General features: G+C 46.2%; 1 protein-coding gene across 2 annotated transcripts in view; it reads right to left on the reverse strand.

Annotated features, from left to right (window-relative positions):
- The window catches only part of fdx1b (ferredoxin 1b), a 73,970-nt gene that overhangs the window by 33,010 nt on the left and 15,748 nt on the right, over nt 1-25,212 (reverse strand). For both annotated transcript variants that reach the window (XM_072505580.1, XM_072505581.1), the window contains exon 2: nt 11,673-11,797. In XM_072505580.1, coding sequence (XP_072361681.1) covers nt 11,673-11,797 — 125 coding nt within the window. The remainder of the gene's footprint in view (nt 1-11,672; nt 11,798-25,212) is intronic.

Genomic DNA, 25,212 nt, shown 5'->3' on the forward strand with positions numbered 1-25,212 from the left:
TCTCATTAATTTAATTGATACTTTTCTTTTTGATGTGCATCATGGTAGAGTGTCTGGTCAGATTCAGTACTGCAACTCAAGCGGGAAGAATAGCAATTAAGTCAAGGTACCATGTCATGAGAATGTCTCTTTAAGAAATGGTTAGCTGCTCATGTTACTGCAGTGATGTCAGAGTGTGGGTGGAGCTGAGCTCCGGTTCTGCTTTTTAGTTTCACTTTGAGAAAGCTTGGGTGCTGAGCTCTCTGCCATGAAGGACTATCTCTTAATGATTTGGTGAATTCAGAATTATAAATCTTTTCAGTATTGAATGTAAACGCTGATGTGCTTCTGTTTAGAGGTTTGTTAAGTCTTCTGAGTGTTAAAAGGACAGCATACAGATTACTTAGTGTTGTATTCTTTGGGGGGTATATTTGAATTAATGGTTTCAAAGATATTCACTGTTTGTTTTAAAAAGGTTAACTTGAGTTCATAGAATAAACATTGTTATGTTTTTAAAAATACTGATCCATTTCTGCTGTACCATACCTGTAGAGTGGGCCGGGTGCTCCCCATACCACAATCTATTAAAAGTTGTGGGTCAGGTGAACTCCATGATACACTTTGGGGTTCTCTAAACCCTGACCCATAACAATTGGGGGCTCGTCCGGGATAAAAGTCTCTCTATTGGATTGGCTTAGTGAGCTTAAAGACAGTGAGGGGTGAGCATATTGTGATTGCTTTTCAGGTGTGATATTCCAGTTTAAGTGGGATGTGTGTTATAGACAATGGCTCTTTCAGAGGCTCTGATGTTTCTCGGGGTGGAGACGTTCACACGCAGTACCTTACGGACAGAGACTAAAAGTAGACTGTTAGATTTGGCAAAAACATTGCAGTTAACATTACCTGACAAAATGCGAAAAGATGAGATAATTATGGCAGTGGCTAAGCATTTAAAGTTGCCTGAGGTACAGTTTGACTCATTGGAAATGGCAAAAATTCAGTTGCAAATTAAACAAATGGAACATGAGAAAGAATTAAAGCAGCGTGAATACGAAAGAGAGAGAGCGGAAAAAGAAAGAGAGAGAGAGGGAAAAGAAAAGGAGAGAGAAGGGACTTCCGGGTGCGGTGATGACCAGCTGAGTCGCACGTTTCGGCAGCTCCCGGTGAAACGGACTTTTGGGCTCTTGATAGGAGCCCCAACGGCAATTTTGACGGCTAAAAACACTGTGCGGTAAACCAGAAGGGAATCCCCCCTGGATACGGATGAAAAAAGGAGGAGAAAGTGGCCGGATTGCAGTGGATCCTTTAGAATAGCGGCAAGGAAGGCAAGCAAAAAACAAGATGGCGTCGGAAGGTGGCAGTTTAACATGGGGCCCTGAACAACAAGAGTTCTTGAAATGCTGTGTGGAAGAGCTCAAAAAGGAAATGAAGAAAGAGCTGTTGGCCCCGATACTACAGGCGATCGAAGGGCTAAAGGAGGAACAAAAGACCCAGGAGCGGTAGCTTCGGGTCGTGAAGGCAAAGGCAGCCGAGAATGAGGACGACATACAGGGCCTGGTGGTGAAGACGGAGACGCATGAGGCACATCAGAAACGATGTGTGGAAAGGTTGGAGGCACTGGAGAACAACGCAAGGAGGAACAACCTGAGGATTCTTGGTCTTCCTGAAGGTGCGGAGGGAGCGGACGTCGGGGCATATGTGAGCACGATGCTGCACTCGTTAATGGGAGCGGAGGCCCCGGCGGGTCCGTTGGAGGTGGAGGGAGCATACCGAGTGATGGCGCGAGGACCGAGAACAGGAGAAATTCCCAGAGCCATAGTGGTGAGATTCCTCCGTTTTAAGGATAGAGAAATGGTCCTTAGATGGGCAAAGAAAACTCGGAGCAGTAAATGGGAGAACATGGTGATCCGCGTTTATCAAGACTGGAGTGCAGAAGGGGGCGAGATGGAGGGCGAGCATTAATCGGGCCAAGGCGGTGCTTCATAAAAAGAAGATAAAATTTGGAATGCTGCAACCGGCAACACTGTGGGTCACATATCGAGGGAGGCACCACTACTTTGAGACGGCGGATGAAGCGTGGACTTTTATTGTGGAAGAAAAACTGGAATGAGCGGGTTATTAAAAAGAACGTTTGAACAAAGTGGTGGGGCGAATGTGGGGGGCGACGAGGCGGGTTAAAAAGGGGGGAAAGAGGAGTTTTATGTACTAATCCTGCCTGGGGGAGATACAGCTGCGTGGGAACCGGGTGAGAAGCTGGAAAAAGGGGGTGGCTAATCGACAAGGGGGGGGTGGTAGGAAGCCCCCCAACCCGGCTGATCACGTGGAACGTGAGAGGGCTGAACGGGCCGATAAAGAGGGCACGGGTACTCGCACACCTTAAGAAACTTAAGGCAGATGTGGTTATGTTACAGGAAACGCACCTGAAACTGATAGACCAGGTTAGGCTACGCAAAGGATGGGTGGGGCAGGTGTTCCATTCGGGGCTAGATGCGAAAAACAGGGGGGTGGCTATATTAGTGGGGAAGCGGGTAATGTTCGAGGCAAAGACTATAGTGGCGGATAACGGGGGCAGATACGTGATGGTGAGTGGCAAACTACAGGGGGAGACGGTGGTTTTGGTAAACGTATATGCCCCGAACTGGGATGATGCCAATTTTATGAGGCGGATGCTAGCACGCATTCCGGACCGAGAGATGGGAAAGCTGATAATGGGGGGAGATTTTAATACGGTGTTGGAACCAGGGCTGGATAGGTCGAAGTCCAGGACTGGAAGGAGGCCGGCAGCAGCCAAGGTACTTAAAGATTTTATGGAGCAGATGGGAGGTGTAGACCCGTGGAGATTTAGCAGACCTAGGAGTAAGGAGTTCTCGTTTTTCTCCTATGTCCATAAAGTCTACTCGCGAATAGACTTTTTTGTGCTGGGAAGGGCGTTGATCCCGAAGGTGAGGGGAACGGAGTATACGGCTATAGCCATTTCGGATCACGCTCCACACTGGGTAGACTTGGAGATAGGGGAGGAAACAGGAGGGCGCCCACCCTGGAGAATGGACATGGGACTAATGGCAGATGAGGGTGTGTGTCTAAGGGTGAGGGGGTGCATTGAAAAGTACTTGGAACTCAATGATAATGGGGAGGTCCAGGTGGGAGTGATCTGGGAGGCGCTGAAGGCGGTGGTTAGAGGGGAGCTGATATCAATAAGGGCACATAAAGGGAAGCAGGAGAGTAAGGAACGGGAGCGGTTGCTGCAAGAACTTTTGAGGGTGGACAGACAATATGCGGAAGCACCGGAGGAGGGACTGTACAGGGAAAGGCAAAGGCTACATGTAGAATTTGACTTGCTGACTACGGGCACTGCAGAGGCACAATGGAGGAAGGCACAGGGTGTACAGTACGAATATGGGGAGAAGGCGAGCAGGTTGCTGGCACACCAATTGAGGAAAAGGGGAGCAGCGAGGGAAATAGTGGGAGTGAGGGATGAGGAAGGAGAGATGGAGCGGGGAGCGGAGAGAGTGAATGGAGTGTTCAAGACATTTTATAAAAAATTATATGAAGCTCAACCCCCGGATGGGAGGGAGAGAATGATGGGCTTCTTGGATCGGCTGGAATTTCCCAAGGTGGAAGAGCAGGAAAGGGTGGGACTGGGAGCACAGATCGAGGTAGAAGAAGTGGTGAAAAGAATTAGGAGCATGCAGGCGGGAAAGGCCCCGGGACCGGATGGATTCCCAGTCGAATTCTATAGAAAATATGTGGACTTGCTCGCCCCGGTATTGACGAGGACCTTTAATGAGGCAAAGGAAAGGGGACAACTGCCCCCGACTATGTCTGAAGCAACGATATCGCTTCTCTTAAAGAAGGAAAAGGACCCGCTACAATGCGGGTCCTAAAGACCTATTTCCCTCCTAAATGTAGATGCCAAGATCCTGGCCAAGGTAATGGCAATGAGAATAGAGGAATGTGTCCCGGGGGTGGTCCACGAGGACCAAACTGGGTTTGTGAAGGGGAGACAGCTGAACACGAATATACGGAGGCTGTTAGGGGTAATGATGATGGCCCCACCAGAGGGGGAAACAGAGATAGTAGTGGCGATGGATGCCGAGAAAGCATTTGATAGAGTGGAGTGGGATTATTTGTGGGAGGTGTTGAGGAGATTTGGTTTTGGAGAGGGGTATGTTAGATGGGTGCAGCTGTTGTATAGGGCCCCGATGGCGGGCGTGGTCACGAATGGACGGGGATCTGCATATTTTGGCTCCATAGAGGGACAAGGCAGGGATGCCCTCTGTCCCCATTATTGTTTGCACTGGCGATTGAGCCCCTGGCGATAGCATTGAGGGGTTCCAAGAAGTGGAGGGGAGTACTTAGAGGAGGAGAAGAACACCGGGTATCTTTGTATGTGGACGATTTGCTACTATACGTGGCAGACCCGGCGGAGGGGATGCCAGAAATAATGCGGATACTTGGGGAGTTTGGGGATTTTTCAGGGTATAAATTGAACATGGGGAAAAGTGAGTTGTTTGTGGTGCATCCAGGGGAGCAGAGTAGAGAAATAGAGGACCTACCGTTGAGGAAGGTAACAAGGGACTTTCGTTACCTGGGGATCCAGATAGCCAAGAATTGGGGCACATTGCATAGGTTAAATTTAACGCGGTTGGTGGAACAAATGGAGGAGGATTTCAAGAGATGGGATATGGTATCCCTGTCACTGGCAGGGAGGGTGCAGGCGGTTAAGATGGTGGTCCTCCCGAGATTCCTCTTTGTGTTTCAGTGCCTCCCGGTGGTGATCACAAAGGCTTTTTTAAAAAGGATTGAAAAGAGCATCATGGGTTTTGTGTGGGCCAGGAAGACCCCGAGAGTGAGGAAGGGATTCTTACAGCGTAGCAGGGATAGGGGGGGGGGCTGGCACTACCGAGCCTAAGTGAGTATTATTGGGCCGCTAATATTTCAATGGTGAGTAAGTGGATGGGAGAGGAGGAGGGAGCGGCGTGGAAGAGATTAGAGAGGGCGTCCTGTAGGGGGACTAGCCTACAGGCTATGGTGACAGCCCCATTGCCGTTCTCACCGAGGAACTACACCACAAGCCCGGTGGTGGTGGCTACACTGAAGATTTGGGGACAGTGGAGACGGCATAGGGGAAAGACTGGAGCCTTTGGGGGGGTCCCCGATAAGAAACAACCATAGGTTTGCCCCGGGGGGAATGGATGGGGGATATGGAATGTGGCAAAGAGCAGGAATAACGCAACTGAAAGATCTGTTTGTGGATGGGAAGTTCGCGAGTCTGGGAGCGCTGACCGAGAAATATGGATTGCCCCAAGGGAATGCATTCAGGTATATGCAACTGAGGGCTTTTGCGAGGCAACAGGTGAGGGAATTCCCGCAGCTCCCGACACAAGAGGTGCAGGACAGAGTGATCTCAAAGACATGGGTGGGGGATGGTAAGGTGTCAGATATATATATAGGGAAATGAGGGACGAAGGGGAGACTATGGTAGATGAACTAAAAGGGAAATGGGAAGAAGAGCTGGGGGAGGAGATCGAGGAGGGGCTGTGGGCAGATGCCCTAAGCAGGGTAAACTCGTCGTCCTCGTGTGCCAGGCTAAGCCTGATTCAGTTTAAGGTATTACACAGGGCGCATATGACTGGAGCACGGCTCAGTAAACCTTTTGGGGTGGAGGATAGGTGTGCGAGGTGCTCGAGAAGCCCAGCGAATCATACCCATATGTTTTGGTCATGCCCGGCACTACAGGGGTTTTGGATGGGGGTGACAAAGGTGCTTTCAAAAGTAGTGGGGGTCCGGGTCGAACCAAGCTGGGGGTTGGCTATATTTGGGGTTGCACAAGAGCCGGGAGTGCAGGAGGCGAGAGAGGCCGATGTTTTGGCCTTTGCGTTCCTAGTAGCCCGGCGCAGGATATTGTTAATGTGGAAAGAAGCCAAGCCCCCGGGGGTGGAGACCTGGATAAATGACATGGCAGGGTTTATAAAGCTAGAGCGGATTAAGTTCGTTCTAAGGGGGTCGGCTCAAGGGTTCACCAGGCAGTGGCAACCGTTCGTCGAATACCTCGCAGAAAGATAGATGGAATGGAAAAAAGAAGGCAGCAGCAGCAGCCCAGGATCGGGGGGGGGGGGGGTGGGGGGGGGGCAGTGGGGGGGGGGGGAGGAGGAACCAGAAGGACTCTCAGGGTTGTTAATATATACTGTATAATATGTATAGGTCGTTGCGACAGATAATTATATATTGGACTGTTAAATTATATTTTTGGAGAGTGTTACTTGTGATAAGGCAGTTGCCAATTAGGGTTAGTTTTCATTTTTGTTATTTATTATTTATTCATTTTTTGTTTATAAAATAGGTCATTGTTATTTGTGTTGTTATAATATTGTGTAAAGGATGCATAATGTACTGTGTTGGTTGACCAAAAATTTTCAATAAAATATTTATTAAAAAAAAAGAAAAGGAGAGAGAAGAAAGGAGAAAAGAAAGAATAGCCCTTGCAGAACAAAAAGAAAGAGAAAGGGAGATGCAGATCAGGGAAAAAGATAAAGAGAGAGAGTTTGAACTTCAGAAAATGGCCATGAAACATGACAGTCAGTTAAAATTGGCAGACGTAAAGGGAAACGTATGGTTGGATGATAGTGATCAGGATAGTGAGAAAGAGCGTCAAAGTCGAAGGCTTGGTGGGAATCTATTTAAATATGTCCAAGCATTGCCAAGGTTTGACGAGAAGGAAGTGGAAGCCTTTTTCATTTCATTTGATAAGGTAGCTAAACATATGAAATGGCCACAGGACATGCGGGTATTACTGATTCAAACAAAGCTGGTAGGTAGAGCTAGTGAAGTGTTTGCATCACTACTGGAGGAGGTATCTGGGACGTATGAGGAGGTGAAAAAATCCATCTTAGGTGCATATGAACTAGTGCCTGAAGCCTACAGACAAAGGTTTAGAAATTTAAGGAAATAATTTGGTCAACCATACATGCAGTTTGAAAGGCTCCAACAGAGTAATTTTGATAGGTGAATAAGGGCTTTGAAAATAGACCAAACATATGAAGCTCTCAGAGAAATTATACTTTTGGAGGAGTTTAAAAATTCAACTCCTGATGTAGTGAGAACTCATGTGGAAGAGCAGAGGGTTAAAACTGCGAGATTAGCAGCAGAAATGGCAGATGATTAAGAATTAGTTCATAAATCAAAGCTTGGTTTCCAACATCAATTTCAGCCTGTGAGGGATAGAAACTGGGGACATGAGAAATACTCAAGTGGTAAAGGTAAAGGTGATCTGATGGGAGATAATAAGGAGAGTGTACCTCAGATTAAAAAAGAAATCCAGGAGGGTGGAAAAGAAATGAAAAGTTTCAAATGTTTTCACTGTAATAAACTGGGCCATGTAAAGTCACAGTGTTGGTGGTGGAAGAAAAGCATTGGGAAGGCTGATGTGGTAAAACAGGATAAGACAGTGGGGTTTGTTAGAGTGGTAAAGGAAAGCCCAAGTGAAGTGAAGGAAGTGCAAAATATTGTACAGCTTGATCAAGAGGTGATTGATAAGAAGGTGCCAGATCTCTTTAAAGAATTTACTTGTGTGGGTAAAGTTTACTCATGTGTATCAGGAGGAGCAGGTAAAGAAGTCACAATTTTAAGAGATATGGGAGCTAGTCAATCTTTAATGGTAAGAGATGAGGAGTTAAGTAGTTTGGGAAGAATGTTGCCAGAGAATGTGGTAATATGTGGAATTCAGGGTGAGAGGAGTAGTGTTCCATTATATAAGGTAAGGTTGGAAAGTCCAGTGAAGAGTGGTGAAGTGGTAGTAGGAGTAATAGAGAAACTATCTTGTCCAGGAATACAGTTTAACTTGGGTAATGATATAGCTGGATCGCAGGTGGGAGTGATGCCTACTGTGGTTGATAAGCCAGTGGAAAATCAGACAACTGAAGTGTTGAAGGACGAATATCCTGGGATTTTGAAATGAAATGAAATGAAAATCGCTTATTGTCACAAGTAGGCTTCAATGAAGTTACTGTGAAAAGCCCCTAGTCGCCACATTCTGGCGCCTGTTCGGGGAGGCTGGTTTGGGAATTGTGCTGCTGGCCTGATTGGTCTGCTTTAAAAGCCAGCGATTTAGCCCAGTGTGCTGAACCAGCCCCGGCAGTGTGCTAAACCAGCCCCGGCTGGTTTTCCGGATTGTGTAGTAACAAGGTTGCAAAGTCACAGGTTAAGACAAGAGGAGAAATTAAAGAGTGACAATGAAGTTGAAGTGCAATTATCAGAAACTATTTTTGATCAGAGGGTTGAAGAAAAACAAGAACCGGTGGGGGATGAGGCGGATATTTTTAGTTCAGGAAAATTGGCGGAGTTACATCAAAAAGACATAGAAATACAACGGATGTATCAGAAAGCATACATGGAAGAGGAATCTGAGTGTATACCAGAGTGTTATTACCGTAAAAGTGATGTCTTGATGAGAAAATAGAGACCTTTACATCTGCAGGCGGATAAAAAGTGGGCAGAAGTTCATCAAATAGTATTGCCAGTAGGGTATAGAAAGGAGGTGTTGTGAGTTGCACATGAGGTACCAGTGGGAGGTCATTTGGGAGTAAGAAAAACTCAAACTAAAATCCAGAAATATTTTTATTGGCCTGGACTACATAAAGATGTAGTTAAATTTTGTCAATCATGTCACACATGTCAAGTGATATAGAAACCTCAAGCAGTGATAAAACCAGCACCCTTAATACCCATTCCAGCATTTGAGGAACCTTTTACAAGGGTTCTAATTGATTGCTTAGGACCGCTTCCTAAAACAAAAACTGGGAATCAATATCTTTTGACTATAATGGATGTGTCTACTAGGTTTCCAGAGGCCATTCCAGTACGTAATATTACAGCTAAAAAGATTGTGGAGGAGTTACTTAAATTCTTTACTAGATATGGACTACCCACAGAAATACAATCGGATATAGGATCAAATTTTTCCTCAAAATTATTCAAAGAAGTTGTGGATAGCTTCGCAATAAAACAATTTAAATCAACTGCATACCATCCAGAATCGCAGGGAACTTTAGAAAGGTGGCATCAGACATTAAAGACAACGTTAAGGGCTTATTGTCACGATTATCCAGAGGATTGGGATAAAGGAATTCCATTCGTACTGTTTGCAATTAGGGATGCACCTAATGAGTCAACCAAATTTAGTTATTTTGAACTAATTTTTGGTCATGAGGTAAGAGGACCACTTAAATTGATTAAGGAAAAATTGGTAGGTGAGAAATCGGAAATTACATTATTGGATTATGTGTCAAATTTTAGGGAACGATTAAATAGAGCAGGTGAATTGGCTAGACAACATTTGAAAGTTGCACAAAATGTGATGAAACGGGTAGCGGACAAGAAATCCAAAGTTCGTAGTTTTGCCAGTGGAGATAAAGTTTTAGTATTGTTACCAGTGGTAGGTGAACCTTTAAAAGCTAGGTTTTGTGGACCTTATCAGATTGAAAGGAAATTAAATGAGGTGAATGTGATAAAACACCAGATAGAAGAAAGACTCACTGAGTGTGTCATGTGAAAATGCTTAAAAGGTACTTTAAAAGGGAAGGAGAGAAAAAGGAGGAGGTTTTAATGATTCTAACTCAAAGTGACGAACCAAATCCAGATGACTGTGAATTTGACATACCTCAAATTAAATTGGAAAATGAGGATGTTCTTAAAAATTGGGATAAATTGTTGAGTTATCTTCCAGAGGAAAAACGAACTGACCTGAAAGAGTTATTGATATCACATGGGCAAGTTTGTGGAGATAAATTGAGAAGTACTAAAATGGCTATACATGATGTAGATGTGGGAAATGCTGTTCCAATCAAACAACATCCATATAGACCTAACCCTTTAATATTGGCACAGGTTAACAAAGAGATTGAGAGTATGCTTAAAAATGGCATAATTGAAGTGGGTTGCAGCCAATGGAGCTCACCCATAGTGATGGTACCTAAATCAGACGGTACCCAACGGTTGTGTGTAGACTATAGAAAGGTGACTGCAGTTACAAGAACAGACTTCGTATCCCACATTTTGGAGGATTGCATTGAGAAAGTGGGACAGTCCGCTTTTATTTCCAAATTGGATTTACTTAAAGGTTACTGGCAGGTACCTTTATCCGAAAGGGCGAAGGAGATTTCAGCTTTTATGACTCCAGATGGTATACAGCAATTCAAAGTTATGCCATTTGGCATGAAAAATGCCCCAGCCACATTTCAACGGTTAACTAACACAGTCGTTTCAGGATTACCCAATTGGGCGGTATACATCGACGATCTGGTAATTTTCAGCCAGACATGGACAGAACATTTGAAACATCTGATGGAGTTATCCGATCGACTTCGGGAGGCGGGTTTGGTGACAAACCTAGCCAAAAGTGAATTTGGAAAAGCCCAAGTCACTTTACTTGAGGAGTTTCCGATACCCTCAAGACGACGGGAAATAATGTGATTTCTTGGCATGAGTGGATTTGATCGAACATTTGTGCAAAAGTTTTGTAGCGTGATTGCTCCACTGATGGGCTTGCTGAAGAAACGTCAAAAATTTCAATGGACAGCGGACTTTCAACAAGCATTTGAAAACCTGAAAGCTGTGATAACCAATGCTCCTGTTTTGGAGAATTGCAAGGGACTCTGTGATCAAATTGAACTAAAGTATCTGACTTTAAAGAGAAATGCCGAGGCGTAGAGAAATGGACGGATCGTGCAGAGACCTTCTTGTTCAAAGAGACTGTCAATCGAGAAAGATTTCAGTTGGAGGAAGAAGAACCGGGGGGAAAATGGACTATTATTATACCTGTTTGCGTGTGTTGTTTTTGCAACGATAAAGTATATTTACTGTGTGCATTTCTTAAAGGATGGTAAAAAGGTGAAAAATGAAACCATCTTGAAGTTGATGGTTTATTTTTTTTGTGGGGGAAGAGGTATCATGAGAATGTCACTTGAAGAAATGGTTAGCTGCTCATGTTACTGCAGTGATGTCAGAGTGTGGGTGGAGCTGAGCTCTTGTTCTGCTTTTTAGTTTCTCTTTGAGAAAGCTTGGGTGTGTCGGTCTTTTTGGTTTTGGTTTTCAGTGTGTTGCAGCTGAAATCGGAAAAAGCACCTGTACTGCTGAGCTCTCTGCCATGAAGGACTAGCTCTTAATCATTTGGTGAATTCAGAATTATAAATGTTTTCAGTATTGAATGTAAACCCTGATGTGCTTCTGTTTAGAGGTCTGTTAAGTCTTCTGGGTGTTAAAAGGACAGAATACAGATTACACAGTGTTGTATTCTTTGGGGGGTGTATTTGATTTACTGGTTGCTAAGATATTCACTGTTTGTTTTAAAAAGGTTAACTTGGGTTCATAGAATAAACATTGTTTTGTTTAAAAAAATACTGATCCATTTCTGCTCTACCATACCTGTAGAGTGAGCCGTGTGTTCCCCATACCACAATCTATTAAAAGTTGTGGGTCAGGTGAACTCTTTGATACACTTTGGGGTTCTCTAAACCCTGACCCATAACAACCATACAATAACAATTAAGCCAAGGTACCATACCTCGACCGAAATAAATGCCATCAAATCAAAGGGGTAACTGTATGAAGTACTGCTTTGAAAACTACATACATAACTTATCCCATTGACTCTCTGAGATAGAATGAGATTGACATTCTGTATTTTGAACACTCACCAAATCCATCAATATCTAAGTTATGGTTAATCACAACGTCAAGCAGACTTTCACCCTCCTTTGCCACTGCTGTTAATTTTTCATTATCTCGGTTGATGAAGTGCACTATCATTTTTTCATCTGACCTGTTGGAGAATTATACGAGAAAATAGTTAAATCTCCAATTAAACTAATACTAAATGTTGTACTTATTACGATCCCAGACCAGACTCTAACAGTGGCCAGGATAGTGGACAGAAGCCCCAATTACTTATTTTAATTTTGTAAGACTGCAACGATAGGATACTTCCCTTTAGGAGTGATTACACAAAGAAATAGATTGCAGGTGCCTGTGAAGGAACCTTGGCTTGTTCAACGTGCCATGTAATCTTTGACAAGGATATTTTTGAAAATTTGGATGAAATTGCAGACGTAGAAATGGACATGTTGGAGTTAGCCTTTGGGCTGACTACCACGTAAGAAATTATTTCCCAACTAAAATAAAATTACCAACACAACATTAAAATCTTTAACATCACACCCAAAAACTAGCTTAAAATTACCCCTTAAACAATACTACTCAATACAATGAATACAAACCCTTAATTTATATCTTTATTTCCACTTAAACAACAAGAAAACAACCATCTTAAGTCTCATCCATCTTAAATGCCAATGGCACAGAGAAATACTAACTTTACAGTTATTCTTTGAGGAGAGATCTTTTGATACTGCTTTACAGAAATGATCTGACTCCTGTCAGAATGTCTAGCTGTATGTCTTCAAAATTTGTTTAAATTGACTTGTTTCAGCTCCCCTTTGTCCTCAGACAAGTCTGCACTGCTTTAAACACTGTTAATTTATTTTAACTAACTCACAGTGAGAGCAGAACTGTTTCACTGTGCACACAGTTTCAGCCAGATCAGAACTGAACTGAAAATGCTTTCTCAAAAAGCCTGCTTTCTTAGCTCCACCCAGCAATGATATCATCTCACCAAGCTGAAACTAATTAACTCCCCAGGGAATCCCCTTAATCAAAACAAAATTGCAAAGCTTGAGATTTTTACGATGGTTAATTGCACCTCTGGCTCCTAAAAGCTTTGTTGTCTTTTAAACCAAGATTCTTTGAAAACGTTACTTCAGCAATCAAACATACTCCAACCCTGGCTTTTGACCCTTACTTCACCAAATACTTATAATATTAAATATCTGAAATTCCTACATTCACCACATACTCAACAATTAATTTAAATTCTATAATTACAGGGAATGTGACACAATATGGAATGAGAAAATCACATTCGCTCCATCAAGCGTATTCTTCCAGTAAGATAATGAGCGGGAATCACCGAAATCGGCGCGATGGCCCGACGCCGGCGTCAAAAACGGTGTGAACCACTCCGGCGTAAGGCCGACCGGAAGTAGCCGAATTCTCCGCACTTCCGGGGCTAGGTGGACTCCGGAGGGATTGGTGCCACGCCAGCCAGCGCCGAAGGGACTGCGTGAGTCCGTGCATGCGCCAAAGGGCCGGCGTGATCCCGTGCATGCGCGGATCCGCCGGCGTATTCTGGTACATGCACAGGGGGGTGTCTTCTTCGCGCCGGCCGCTGCAGGGCTCCGCCATGGCCGGCGTGGAAGGAAGAAGTGCTCCCACAGCACAGGCCCGCCTGCAGAGCAGTGGGCCCCGATCCCCCGCGACCCCTCCCCGCCCCCTGAGGACCGCCCCAGCCGACTTACCTACCAGGTCCCGCCGTGTGGGACCATGTCTAATCTACGCCGGCAGGACCGGCCAGAAACCGAAGGCCGCTCGGCCTATCGGGGCCTGGAAAATTGCCGGGGGGGGCCGCTGCCAACGGCCCCGACCGGCATCGCATGAACCCCGCCCCCGCCCGTAAACCGGCGCCAGAGAATATGGCAGCTGGCATTGGGCGGGATTCGCACCGCCACCCGGGGATTCTCGAACCCGGTGAGGGGTCGGAGAATCCCACCCAAAACCTACAGTCTACAGAAAAGCACCTTGGGCGAGATTCTCCGACCCCCCGCTGGGTCGGAGAATCGCAGGGGGTTGGCGTGAATCCCGCCCCCGCCGGTTGCCGAATTCTCCAGCACCGGAGATTCGGCGGGGGCGGGAATCGCGCCGGTTGGCGGGCCCCCCCCCGCGATTCTCCGGCCCGGATGGGCCAAAGTCCCGCTGCTACGATGCCTGTCCCGCCGGCGTGGACTAAACCACCTCTCTTACCGGCGGGACAAGGCAGCGCGGGCGGGCTCCGGGGCCCTGGGGGGGGCGCGGGGCGATCTGGCCCCGGGGGGTGCCCCCACGGTGGCCTGGCCCGCGATCGGCGCCCACTGATCCGCGGGCGGGCCTGTGCCGTGTGGGCACTCTTTTCCTTCCGCCTTCGCCACGGTCTCCACCATGGCGGAGGCGGAAGAGACGCCCTCCACAGCGCATGCGCAAGGATGCCGTGAGCGGCTGCTAACGCTCCCGCGCATGCGCTGCCCGTCAATGTCATTTCCGCGCCAGCTGCCGGGGCAACAAAGGCCTTTTCCGCCAGCTGGCGGGGCGGAAATTAGTCCTGCGCGGGCCTAGCCCCTCAAGGTTGGGGCTCAGCCCCCTAAGATGCGGAGGATTCCGCACCTTTGGGGCGGCGCGATGCCCGACTGATTTGCGCCGTTTTTGGCGCCGGTCGGCGGACATCGCGCCGATACCGGAGAACCTCGCCTGAGAGAGAGACAATTGTTTATATATAGTTTGAGTGGCACCATTCTGCGAGCAGGGGGCAAAGCGAGGAGGAAGGTCTCCCTAAACTACCATCACGGGTAGGGTTAAATCTGTACTATTAGCATCATTCTGCATCACACCCTTATCTTCTTGCCAACTGTACTTACCGACCCCTCCTTGGTTTTATTTTTCTGTAGCCCTTGTACAATCTTTGGATCTAAATGGCAAGTTCCAAAGCATCCCTGATATTGGGCTGAAGAACTCACTAACATCAAGTCAACGATGCACTACGAATGTTACTGCACCCCTCAGGTATATAAGGGTCGGGTCAAGGGGATTGGTGCCTGGGAGAACGAAGAGCTTGAAGGCCAGAAGGAGATAGATCGAGGGTCAGATGTGGAATCATAGAATCCCTACAGTGCAGAAGGAAGCCATTCAGCTCATTGTCTCTGCATCGACCCTCTGAAAGAGCACTCAACCCAAGCCCACTCCCCCACCCTATTCCAATAACTACCTAACCTAACCAACATTAAGGGGCAATTTAGCATGGTCAAACCACCTAACCTGCACATCTTTGGACTGTGGGAGGAAATCGGAGCACCCGGAGGAAATCCATGCAGACACGGGGAGAAAGTGCAAACTCCACACAGTCATCCAATGCTGGAATTGAACCCGGGTCCCTGGCGCTGTGAGGCAACAGTGCTAACCACTGTATCACCGTGCCATAAGAGATTGAGAGGGCGAGTAGATTAGCGACCAGGCCACAAATCTGGCCCGAGAGATACAGCTCAGGTTGGGGTGGGAGTGCTGCTTGGCTGGAGAAGTGGGGGGGAGTGGGGGGGATGCTGGGGGGGATGCTGGAGCTCATGGCAGAAATCGGCAGGACAATGCGGTGAAGGGGACAGTGGCCAACAACAGCCATGATCCTTAAGGAGTCGAGAGCGGCACTTTTGCTTCCACATTTAAGAAATTTACTTAACTTCCTTTTTACAAACGATTCCTAGGGCTGTTTTCTCTGAGTGCAGCCCACAATGGTTGGTCAACAGGCTATTTTATCACGGGGCCTTTGCCACCAAACATGTTCTTTTTCTCACTTAATATTTGTCCCTTTTAGCTGGGCTATGGGATAATGATCAGGAACAAGCCCTTGCTGGTTTTCTGTTCAGGAAAGGAGTACTAAACAAAGTCAGTCATTACAGTTTTGTATTTTAAGTCTAAATACCTTTACCTACTTACCAAATATGAAGGTACTTTGGCATGAGATCAAACAGAACATACTTCATGGGATGTGGGTACTGCTGACGGCCAACATTTATTGCCCACCCCCTATTGCCCTTGAAAAGGATACTATACAACGTGATCTTCCTTGACTTTAATAGACCTTTTCATAGGCTATAGACTTGCAGACACATTTATTATCCAATAAAGGGATTAAGTTACCAGATCAATGGCACACATTAGATAGACAGGAGATAGAGCAAAAAATTAATCTTTGGAATGTAGAATTAATAGCAAACAGCAATCCTTCTGCGCTGAAGTGCAGTACCAATCTTTACATTCTGTTGTTTTTGCTGACTGTCTGACTCATTGTATGCGACCTTGCTGTTTATTTCCATTGTTTCCATTTCTTTTATTTTATTATTTTTGGTCCGTGGACCCATAATAAGAATGTGCCTTTAAGCACTAGAGTACATGCTAGGACATTGCGTTCCTATGTTTTGTATTTTGGAGAGGAAAAACAGACTTGTCGGTGCCAAGTGAATCTTCTTTTGGAGGAAGTTGGTTCAATTGGCTAACTAGCAACCCATGGGTTGTGTGGAGCTTTGCACATTCTCCCTGTGTCTGCGTGGGTCTCACCCCCACAATCCAAACATGTGCAAGGTAGGTGGACTGACCACATTAAATTGCCCCTTAAATAGAAAAAGGGGAAAAAATTAAGACATTGAGATTATGACTGATCTGATATGATAATCTTCAACTCCACTTTTCCGTCTTTCCCCAATAACCCTTGACCCAGCATCTACTCGTCTCTGTGGTAAAGAATTCCACAGATTCACTACCCTCTGACAGAAGAAATTCCTCCTGATCTCTGCCTCAGATGGGTGACCCCTTACTCTGAAATAATGCCCTGTGGCCCTAGATTTTCCACAATGGAAAACAAGAGGAAATCTCTCATCATCTGCCCTCTGATAATCCTAAGGCCGCTTCACATTCTTTTAAACTCCAATGAGTTTAATGTAGACCTCTTTGGGACCTCTACACTTGTAGTGTCCCCCACCCTTCCACCTCCTCTAACCTAAGGGGTAGAGTGAATAACAGGTAAGCTCTTTCTTTCTTTTTCTTATTTATCTAGAGGGGATGGCAGGGAAGGCAGTGCAATGTTCCTCCTGCAGAATGTTTGAAGTGAGGGACGCCGTCAGTGTCCCTGCTGATTTCATCTGTGGGAAGTGCATAATCTCCAGCTCCTCAGAAACTGCGTTAGGGAATTGAAGCTGGAGTTGGATGAACTTCGGATCATTCAGGATTCAGAGGTGGTCATAGATAGAAGCTTCAGGGATGTAGTTACTCTGAAGAATGAAGATAGATGGGTGACGGCGAGAGGGGCTGGGAGGAAGCAGTCAGTACAGGGATCCCCTGTGGTCGTTCCCCTTAGTAACAAGTATACCACTTTGGATACTGGTGGGGGGGGGGGGGGGGGGGTGGGGGGGACTTACCAGGGGTAAGCCATGGGGTACAGGTCTCTGGCACAGAGTCTGTCCCTGTTGCTCAGAAGGGAAGGAGGGAGAGGAGTAGAGCATTAGTCATTGGAGACTCGATAGTTTGGGAGATAGACAGTAGATTCTGTGGGAACGAGAGAGACTCGCGGTTGGTGTGTTGCCTCCCAGGTGCCAGGGTCCGTGATGTCTCGGATCGTGTTTTCAGGATCCTTAAGGGGGAGGGGGAGCAGCCCCACATCATAGTCCACATAGGCACCAACGACATAGGTAGGGAAAGGGATAGGGATGTAAGGCAGGAATTCAGGGAGCTAAGGTGGAATCTTAGAGCTAGAACAAACAGAGTTATTATCTCTGGGTTGTTACCCGTGCCACTTGCTAGCGAGACGAGGAATAGGGAGAGAGAGCCGTTGAACACATGGCTGCAGGGATAGTGCAGGAGGGAGGGATTCAGATACCTGGATCATTGGGGCTCATTCTGGGGTAAGTGGGACCTCTACAAACGGGATGGTCCACACCTGGACCAGAGGGGTACAAATATCCTAGGGGGGAAATTTGCTAATGCTCTTTGGGAGGGTTTAAACTAATTCAGCAGGGGGATGGGAACCTGAATTATAGCTCCAACATACAGGAGGTTGAGAGTAGTGAGGTCATGAGTAAGGTTTCAAGGTTGCAGGAGTGTACCGGCAGGCAGGAAGGTGGTTTAAAGTGTGTCTACTTCAACGCCAGGAGCATCTGGATAAGGTGGATGAACTTGCAGCATGGGTTGGTACCTGGGACTTCGATGTTGTGGCCATTTCATAGATATGGATTGAGCAGGGACAGGAATGTTTTTTGCAGGTTCCGGGGTTTAGATATTTCCGTAAGCTCAGGGAAGGTGGTAAAAGAGGGGGAAGGGTGGCATTGTTAGTCACGGACAGTATTACGGTGACAGAAAGGACGTTTGATGAGGACTCGTCTACTGAGGTAGTATGGGCTGAGATTAGAAACAGGAAAGGAGGTCACCCTGTCAGGGGTTTTCTATAGGCCTCCGAAAAGTTCCAGAGATGTAGAGGAAAGGATTGCAAAGATGATCCTGGATAGGAGCAAAAGCAACAGGGTAGTTGTTATGGGTGACTTTAACTTTCCAAATATGGACTGGAAACGCTATAGTTCGAGGAGTTTAGATGGGTCCGTTTTTGTCCAATGTGTGCAGGAAGGTTTCCTGACACAGTATGTAGATAGGCCAACAAGAGGTGAGGCCACATTGTATTTGGTACTGGGTAAGGAACCAGGACAGGTGTTAGATTTGGAGATAGGTGAGCACTTTGGTGATAGTTTACTTTAGCAATGGAAAGGGATAGGTATATACCACAGGCAAGAGTTATAGCTGGGGGAAAGGCAATTATGATACGAAGAGGCAATACTTAGGATGCATAGGATGGGGAAGGAAACTGCAGGGGATGGGCACAATTGAAATGTGGAACTTGTTCAAGGAACAGCTACTGCGTGTCCTTGATAAGTATGTACCTGGCAGGCAGGGAGGAAGTGGTTGAGCGAGGGAACCGTGGTTTACTAAAGTAGTTGAATCACTTGTCAAGAGGAAGAAGGAGGCTTATGTAAAGATGAGATGTGAAGGTTCAGTTAGGGCGCTCGAGAGTTACAAGTTAGCTAGGAAGGACCTAAAGAGAGAGCTAAGAAGAGCCAGGAGGGGACATGAGAAGTCTTTGGCAGGTAGGATCAAGGATAACCCTAAAGCTTTCTATAGGTATGTCAGGAATAAAAGAATGACTAGGGTAAGAGTAGGGCCAGTCAAGGACAGTGGTGGGAGGTTGTGCGTGGAGTCCGAGGAGATAGGAGAGGTGCTAAATGAATATTTTTCGTCAGTATTCACACAGGAAAAAGACAATGTTGTCGAGGAGAATACTGAGATATAGGCTACTAGACTAGAAGGGCTTGAGGTTCATAAGGAGGAGATGTTAGCAATTCTGGAATGTGTGAAAATAGATAAGTCCCCTGGGCCGGATGGGATTTATCGTAGAATTCTCTGGGAAGCTCGGCAGGTGATTGCTGAGCCTTTGGCTTTGATCTTTATGTCGTCATTGTCTACAGGAATAGTGCCAGAAGACTGGAGGATAGCAAATGTTGTCCCCGTGTTCAAGAAGGGGAGTAGAGACAACCCCGGTAACTATAGACCAGTGAGCCTTACTTCTGTTGGTGGGCAAAGTCTTGGAAAGGTTTACAAGAGATAGGATTTATAATCATCTGGAAAGGAATAATTTGATTACAGATAGTCAACATGGTTTTGTGAAAGGTAGGCCGTGCCTCACAAACCTTATTGAGTTCTTTGAGAAGGTGAGCAAACAGGTGGACGAGGGTAAAGCGTTTGTGGTGTATATGGATTTCAGTAAAGTGTTTGATAAGGTTCCCCACGGTAGGCTATTGCAGAAAATACGGAGACATGGGATTCAGGGTGATTTAGCAGTTTGGATCAGGAATTGGCTAGCTGGAAGAAGACAGAGGGTGGTGGTTGATGGGAAATGTTCAGCCTGGAGTTCAGTTACTAGTGGTGTACCACAAGGATCTGTTTTGGGGCCACTGCTGTTTGTCATTTTTATAAATGACCTGGAGGAGGGCGTAGAAGGATGGGTGAGTAAATTTGCAGACGACACTAAAGTCGGTGGAGTTGTGGACAGTGCGGAAGGATGTTGCAGGTTACAGAGGGACATAGATAAGCTGCAGAGCTGGGCTGAGAGGTGGCAAATGGAGTTTAATGCAGAAAAGTGTGAGGTGATTCATTTTGGAAGGAGTAACAGGAATACAGAGTCCTGGGCTAATGGTAAGATTCTTGGTAGTGTGGATGAGCAGAGAGATCTCGGTGTCCATGTACATAGATCCCTGAAAGTTGCCACCCAGGTTGCTAGGGTTGTTAAGAAGGCGTACGCTGTGTTAGCTTTTATTGGTAGAGGGATTGAGTTTCGGAGCCATGAGGTCATGTTGCAGCTGTACAAAACTCTGGTGCGGCCGCATTTGGAGTATTGCGTGCAGTTCTGGTCGCCGCATTAGAGGAAGGATGTGGAAGCATTGGAAAGAGTGCAGAGGAGATTTACCAGGATGTTGCGTGGTATGGAGGGAAGATCTTATGAGGAAAGGCTGAGGGACTTAAGGCTGTTTTCGTTAGAGAAGAAGGCTAAGAGGTGACTTAATTGAGGCATACAAGATGATCAGAGGATTAGATAGGGGGGACAGTGAGAGCCTTTTTCCTCGGATGGTGATGGCTAGCACGAGGGGACTTAGTTTTAAATTGAGGGAAAGTAGGATAGGACAGATGTCAGAGGTAGGTTCTTTACTCAGAGAGTAGTAAGGGCATGGAATGCCCTGCCTGCAACAGCAGTGGACTCGCCAACATTAAGGGCATTTAGATGGTCATTGGATAAACATATGGATGATAAGGGAATAGTGTAGATGGGCTTTAGATTGGTTTCACAGGTCGGCGCAACATCGAGGGCCGAAGGGCTGTAATGTTCTATGTTCTATGAGTACAGGCCCAACCTCCTCAACCATTCCACATAAGAAAATTCCTGCATACCTGGGATCAGCCTAGTCAATCTTCCCTCGACTGTCTCCAGTGACAGGATGGGGGGCGATTCTCCAATATGGAGCCCAAGTGTTCATGCCGTCATGAGCGCTGTCGCGTTTCACAACGGCGTGAACCGGGCCCGGATCTGACCCATTCTGGCCCCCACACGGCGCTGGAGCGGTTCACCAAATGGTGCCGCGCCAACCCACGCATGCGCAGTTGGGCCGCACCAACCTGAGCATGCACGGGGGACTTCTTTAGCGCGCCGGCCACGACTCAGATAAGCGGATCAAAACTCTTCACAGTATTCCAGGCACGGTCTAACTAGTGCCTTGTATAGTTTTAGCAGGACTTCCCAATTTTTAGACGCCATTCCCTTTGAAATAAAAACCAACATTCCAATTGCCTTTCCAATTACCTGCTGAACTTGCATGCTAGCTTTTTGTGATTTATGCACGAGGATCTCAAAATCCATCTGTGCTGCAGATTTCTGCAGTCTTTCTCCATTTAAATCTCATTCAGCTCCTTTATTCTTCCTAACAAAGTGCGCAACCACATTTTCCTATGTTATATTCTACCTGCCTGGTTTTTTGCCCACTCACTTAACTTGTCTATATCCTGGGAACCTCCCTCTCACCCTGGCCTATCCACCAATCAACTCCCTCAGGGTCTCTCCCAGCAATCCCCTCCCCTCCCTGGGACCCCTGGCACTTACCTGGCCTCCATGCCCCAACGCTTAGTCCCGGACATGATGCTACAGTTCCTCTTTGGGAACTGCAGAACTGTGCCTGGATCGGCTGGAGATCCAAGTGTGGATGGAATTCTCACCTGCTGTCAATCAATGCCCATTAGAGCGGAAAATGGCAGCGGGCCTTTTGGAATCAGTGGGGATATGCGCGCCAAATCTCCCAGTAAAGCACCCACCATCCTACAAATTCAGGCACAAGTATGTCTCCAAAGGTTAAAGACATGAAAATAAACAAAATCCACAAGGTGTTTGATTTTAAATCCAGTGCTTTTGGATGCATGACTGAGGGCTCGATTCAGCGGACCTAAAACGAGTCAACTGTCGGGCATGTTTGGCCGGGTGATTCTCAGCAGCTGCAGGAAAGGCTGTTCGCAGATTGGGGTGCCATTTTGATCAGCAGCCCCGATCTTCCACCTCCCCCTCTTTCAGGCCCTGCCCTGCATTCTGCCCACCCCCCCCCCCCCCTCCACCCCACCACCACTATGCCAACCTTGTTGAGGTCCCTGAAAACCCCCCTCAACTCCCCACTAATTGTCAAGGCCACCCGAGCCCAAACCCTGGCACTGCCAGTCTGGCACCCCGGCACTGCCAGCCTGGCACCCTGGAAGTGCCCATGGCAGTTACAAGGAGCCCAAGCGCCAGGGGACGTTCCTGTGTACCACTCTACCCTGTCCCCAACCACCTGGGGGTCTCCAATGGCCTGGGGGACCCCATGAGGTGCCATTATGCCTGATCCAAGGTTCTGTGAACCAGTACTAAATGGCACCCTGGCAAGGTCTCATCGGCATGGCCGTTGAGTCCTGTGTGCCGGGTGAATCCGACGTCCGGATATTTAAATTCGGCTAATTTAAATTCACCCATTGCGCCCAGCCCTGTGAAACATGGCCTGAAGTTCTATAGCCTAGAACTATCCTATCAAAAGAAGTTGGCCCATTTGCAGTAGGTGAATCTGGTTCTTAACTAATTTTTACCATGATGGAGAGAAATAAACTAATGCAAATTATACATTTTTGGCATAGCAATGCTATACTTATCCCTCGTATGAGACCAGCCACCTAGACACAAATTGGGAAATTAGCCTGGAATCTTCCAGTTTGTATGGTTAAATTGAATAACATGTAGACCCACCAGGGGATTACTGATGAGTGTAATTAAGATCGCGTCAGGTTTTGCACACCACAAGAAAACAAGGACAGTGAGAGGAAGGGGAACCGCATCATTAGTGTTAGGACACCATGTAACTCTTTCTCATGGTGAAATTAATGTTATATTTTGAAGTTTGTCCTTGTGCCCTGATAAGTTTAAATATCAAAACCATGACCCACAGACGTTAAAGCAATGTGTTCAATACTTGCAAGGTTACCTGGAAGATATATTGGTGATTCATGTCAAATTTGGCCTGTAAGTACATAGTTAAGGGATTGGGCCATGATCACCATGTCCTTCATGTATAAATCAACATCCGACTGATTGACTAGAAGAAGCTCTTATTTAAAACATATTTAATAATAACTGATTTATACAGCAATTTGATTTTTTTTGTGTTAGATTCCTCCCCTCCTGAAGTTTCTGTTGCTTCACTAAAGTATAATTTAATGGATGCTGGACACTGGGCCCCCCTAGTACCAAAGTGACCATTGTTCATTTTTAAAATAAATTTAGAGTACCCAATTCTTTTTTTCCAATTAAGGGGCAATTTCGCATGGCTAATCCACTTACACTGTAGTAGGGAGAGACCCACGCAGACACAGGGAGAATGTGCAAACTCCACGCGGACAGTATCCCGGGGCCGGGATCGAACCCGGGTCCTTGGCGCCATGAGGCAGCAGTGCCAACCACTGCGCCACTGTGCTGCCCCGTGACCATTGTTCATATGTGAGTCTAGAAAGTGAATGTTGGCAGATAGAACTCGAGAAAATCACCCAGGCTAACCTGAGTGCAGAGTAAGGGGATGTTGCCATGTCAGAGGTGCCAAGCTTTGAATGAAATCAAAGTCCAATTTGCTTGTCCTGGTTTTTCAAGTGGACATTAAAAATATCACTGTAGAAGGGCAGAGAACTCCTCTGATATCCTGGCCAATATGTCACCTGCAACCAATATCACCAAATAAACAGACTAATTGGTCATTCATGCCATTGCTGCTGCTAAATCATAACAGAATCATGTTGGTGCAGAGTGACAACCACATTTGGCTACAGAGTGTCAGTCAATGTACTTCAAAGAAATCCAATGTACGCAAAGTCATTTCTAAGGGGCATGATAGTGTATTGCATTGGTGTAAATTGTCTTTATTTACTTTCTCTTAACTATGAAAGCTTGCAAAATATTTATTCATAAGTATTTATGACAAGTTACAAGACTTTAATTGATCCTATCTTAACGATACAAGTGCAGTTAAATAGATCAAAATAGAAAGCTTTCTCTACCTCTGCAATTCCTTAAATAAAAGTACAGTGCTTAGATGACAATTTAAATTGCACCCTGTAAGTGCACAATTTGTATGACTTGTTATCGAATGCGAATGCAATTGCCAAATCACTTTCATGGGCAGGAGAAATGCATGAATACACAACGTCTATCATGCATTTGTTCAACAAAAATGGATAATAGCCCACTATTAATTCAGGAGCAGTTTTGGCTTATAGATAAAACAAAATCATTATTGGTGTAGTGCTTCCCAGATGTCAGAGAATTTGGTGGATAAGCAAAAATCACCCGAGAGGTAGGAAGTTCTGGTTGGTCAGTTTAGATACCAGAAATTGCTGGAAAAATCCATAACTTCTCTTTTAAAAAATGCTCTTGAAAATAAAATGTTGCTTCCATTGTGGCGCCACGTTGGCACAGTGATTAGCACTGCTGCCTCACAGTGCCAGCCAGTCGGTTCAATTCCGGCCTTGGGGTGACTATGTGGAGTTTGCACATTCTCCCCTTGTCTGCGCGTGTTTCCTCTGGATGCTCCTGTTTCCTCCCGCAGTACAATAATGTGTGGTTTAGGTGGATTGGAAATGTTAAATTGGCCCCTATTGTCCAGGAAAATGCAGGTTAGGTTATGGGGTGACGGAGATAGGGTGGGGTGAATGGGGTGGGGGGGGGGGGGGGCGGGGAGCGGGTGGACCTGGGTGGAATACTCTTTCAGATGGTCAGTGCAGGCTCAATGGGCTGAATGGCCTCCTTCTGCACTGTAGGGATTCTATGATATGATTCTATGATCCTGGACTCAAAGCTAAGCATCGAACATTTGTGGCAGTAATTTATACCAGAGGCTGAAAAAATCAGTGAAAAACACTCAGTTGCATTGCATTGAATTAACCCACGAGTTCCCTGAAAACTCTGACAGATAGTCGACAGTGCAGATTATAGAAGCAGGGATGTTGGCTCTCCAATGCATATGGTTTTTTCTGTTGTTGAGTTGAAGCATTAAACCCCATAACTTTTGATAACTATGTTTTTGTAACCTGGAGCTACCCAATTGATGTGCATCTTTTCCCCTAACCCCCTCCCCTTTCTCCCCCACTAGCCCCATTTGGAAGTCCCCATATAAGGATTATATTAGCGTTGCATGGCAATTGCCAGGGAAGTTCAAACTTCCTTTGAGCAATTATTCTGAACTGGGAACCATCCGATACTTTGATTTAAATCACAGACTTTGTATGGTTATGATTGTCTTGCAGGAATAGTAATCCAGGAAACTGTAGAAGAATTAAACCATTTCTAAATCCTGGGTAACGATACCCCGATTACACACCTTTCCCCTGACTATCCTCCCAACCATTCTCACACCCCAATTATCCTCCCACCCTGACTATACTTCCAACCCCATA

This window comes from Scyliorhinus torazame, chromosome 5 (genome assembly GCF_047496885.1).
Source record: "Scyliorhinus torazame isolate Kashiwa2021f chromosome 5, sScyTor2.1, whole genome shotgun sequence".
Classification (NCBI taxonomy): domain Eukaryota; kingdom Metazoa; phylum Chordata; class Chondrichthyes; order Carcharhiniformes; family Scyliorhinidae; genus Scyliorhinus; species Scyliorhinus torazame.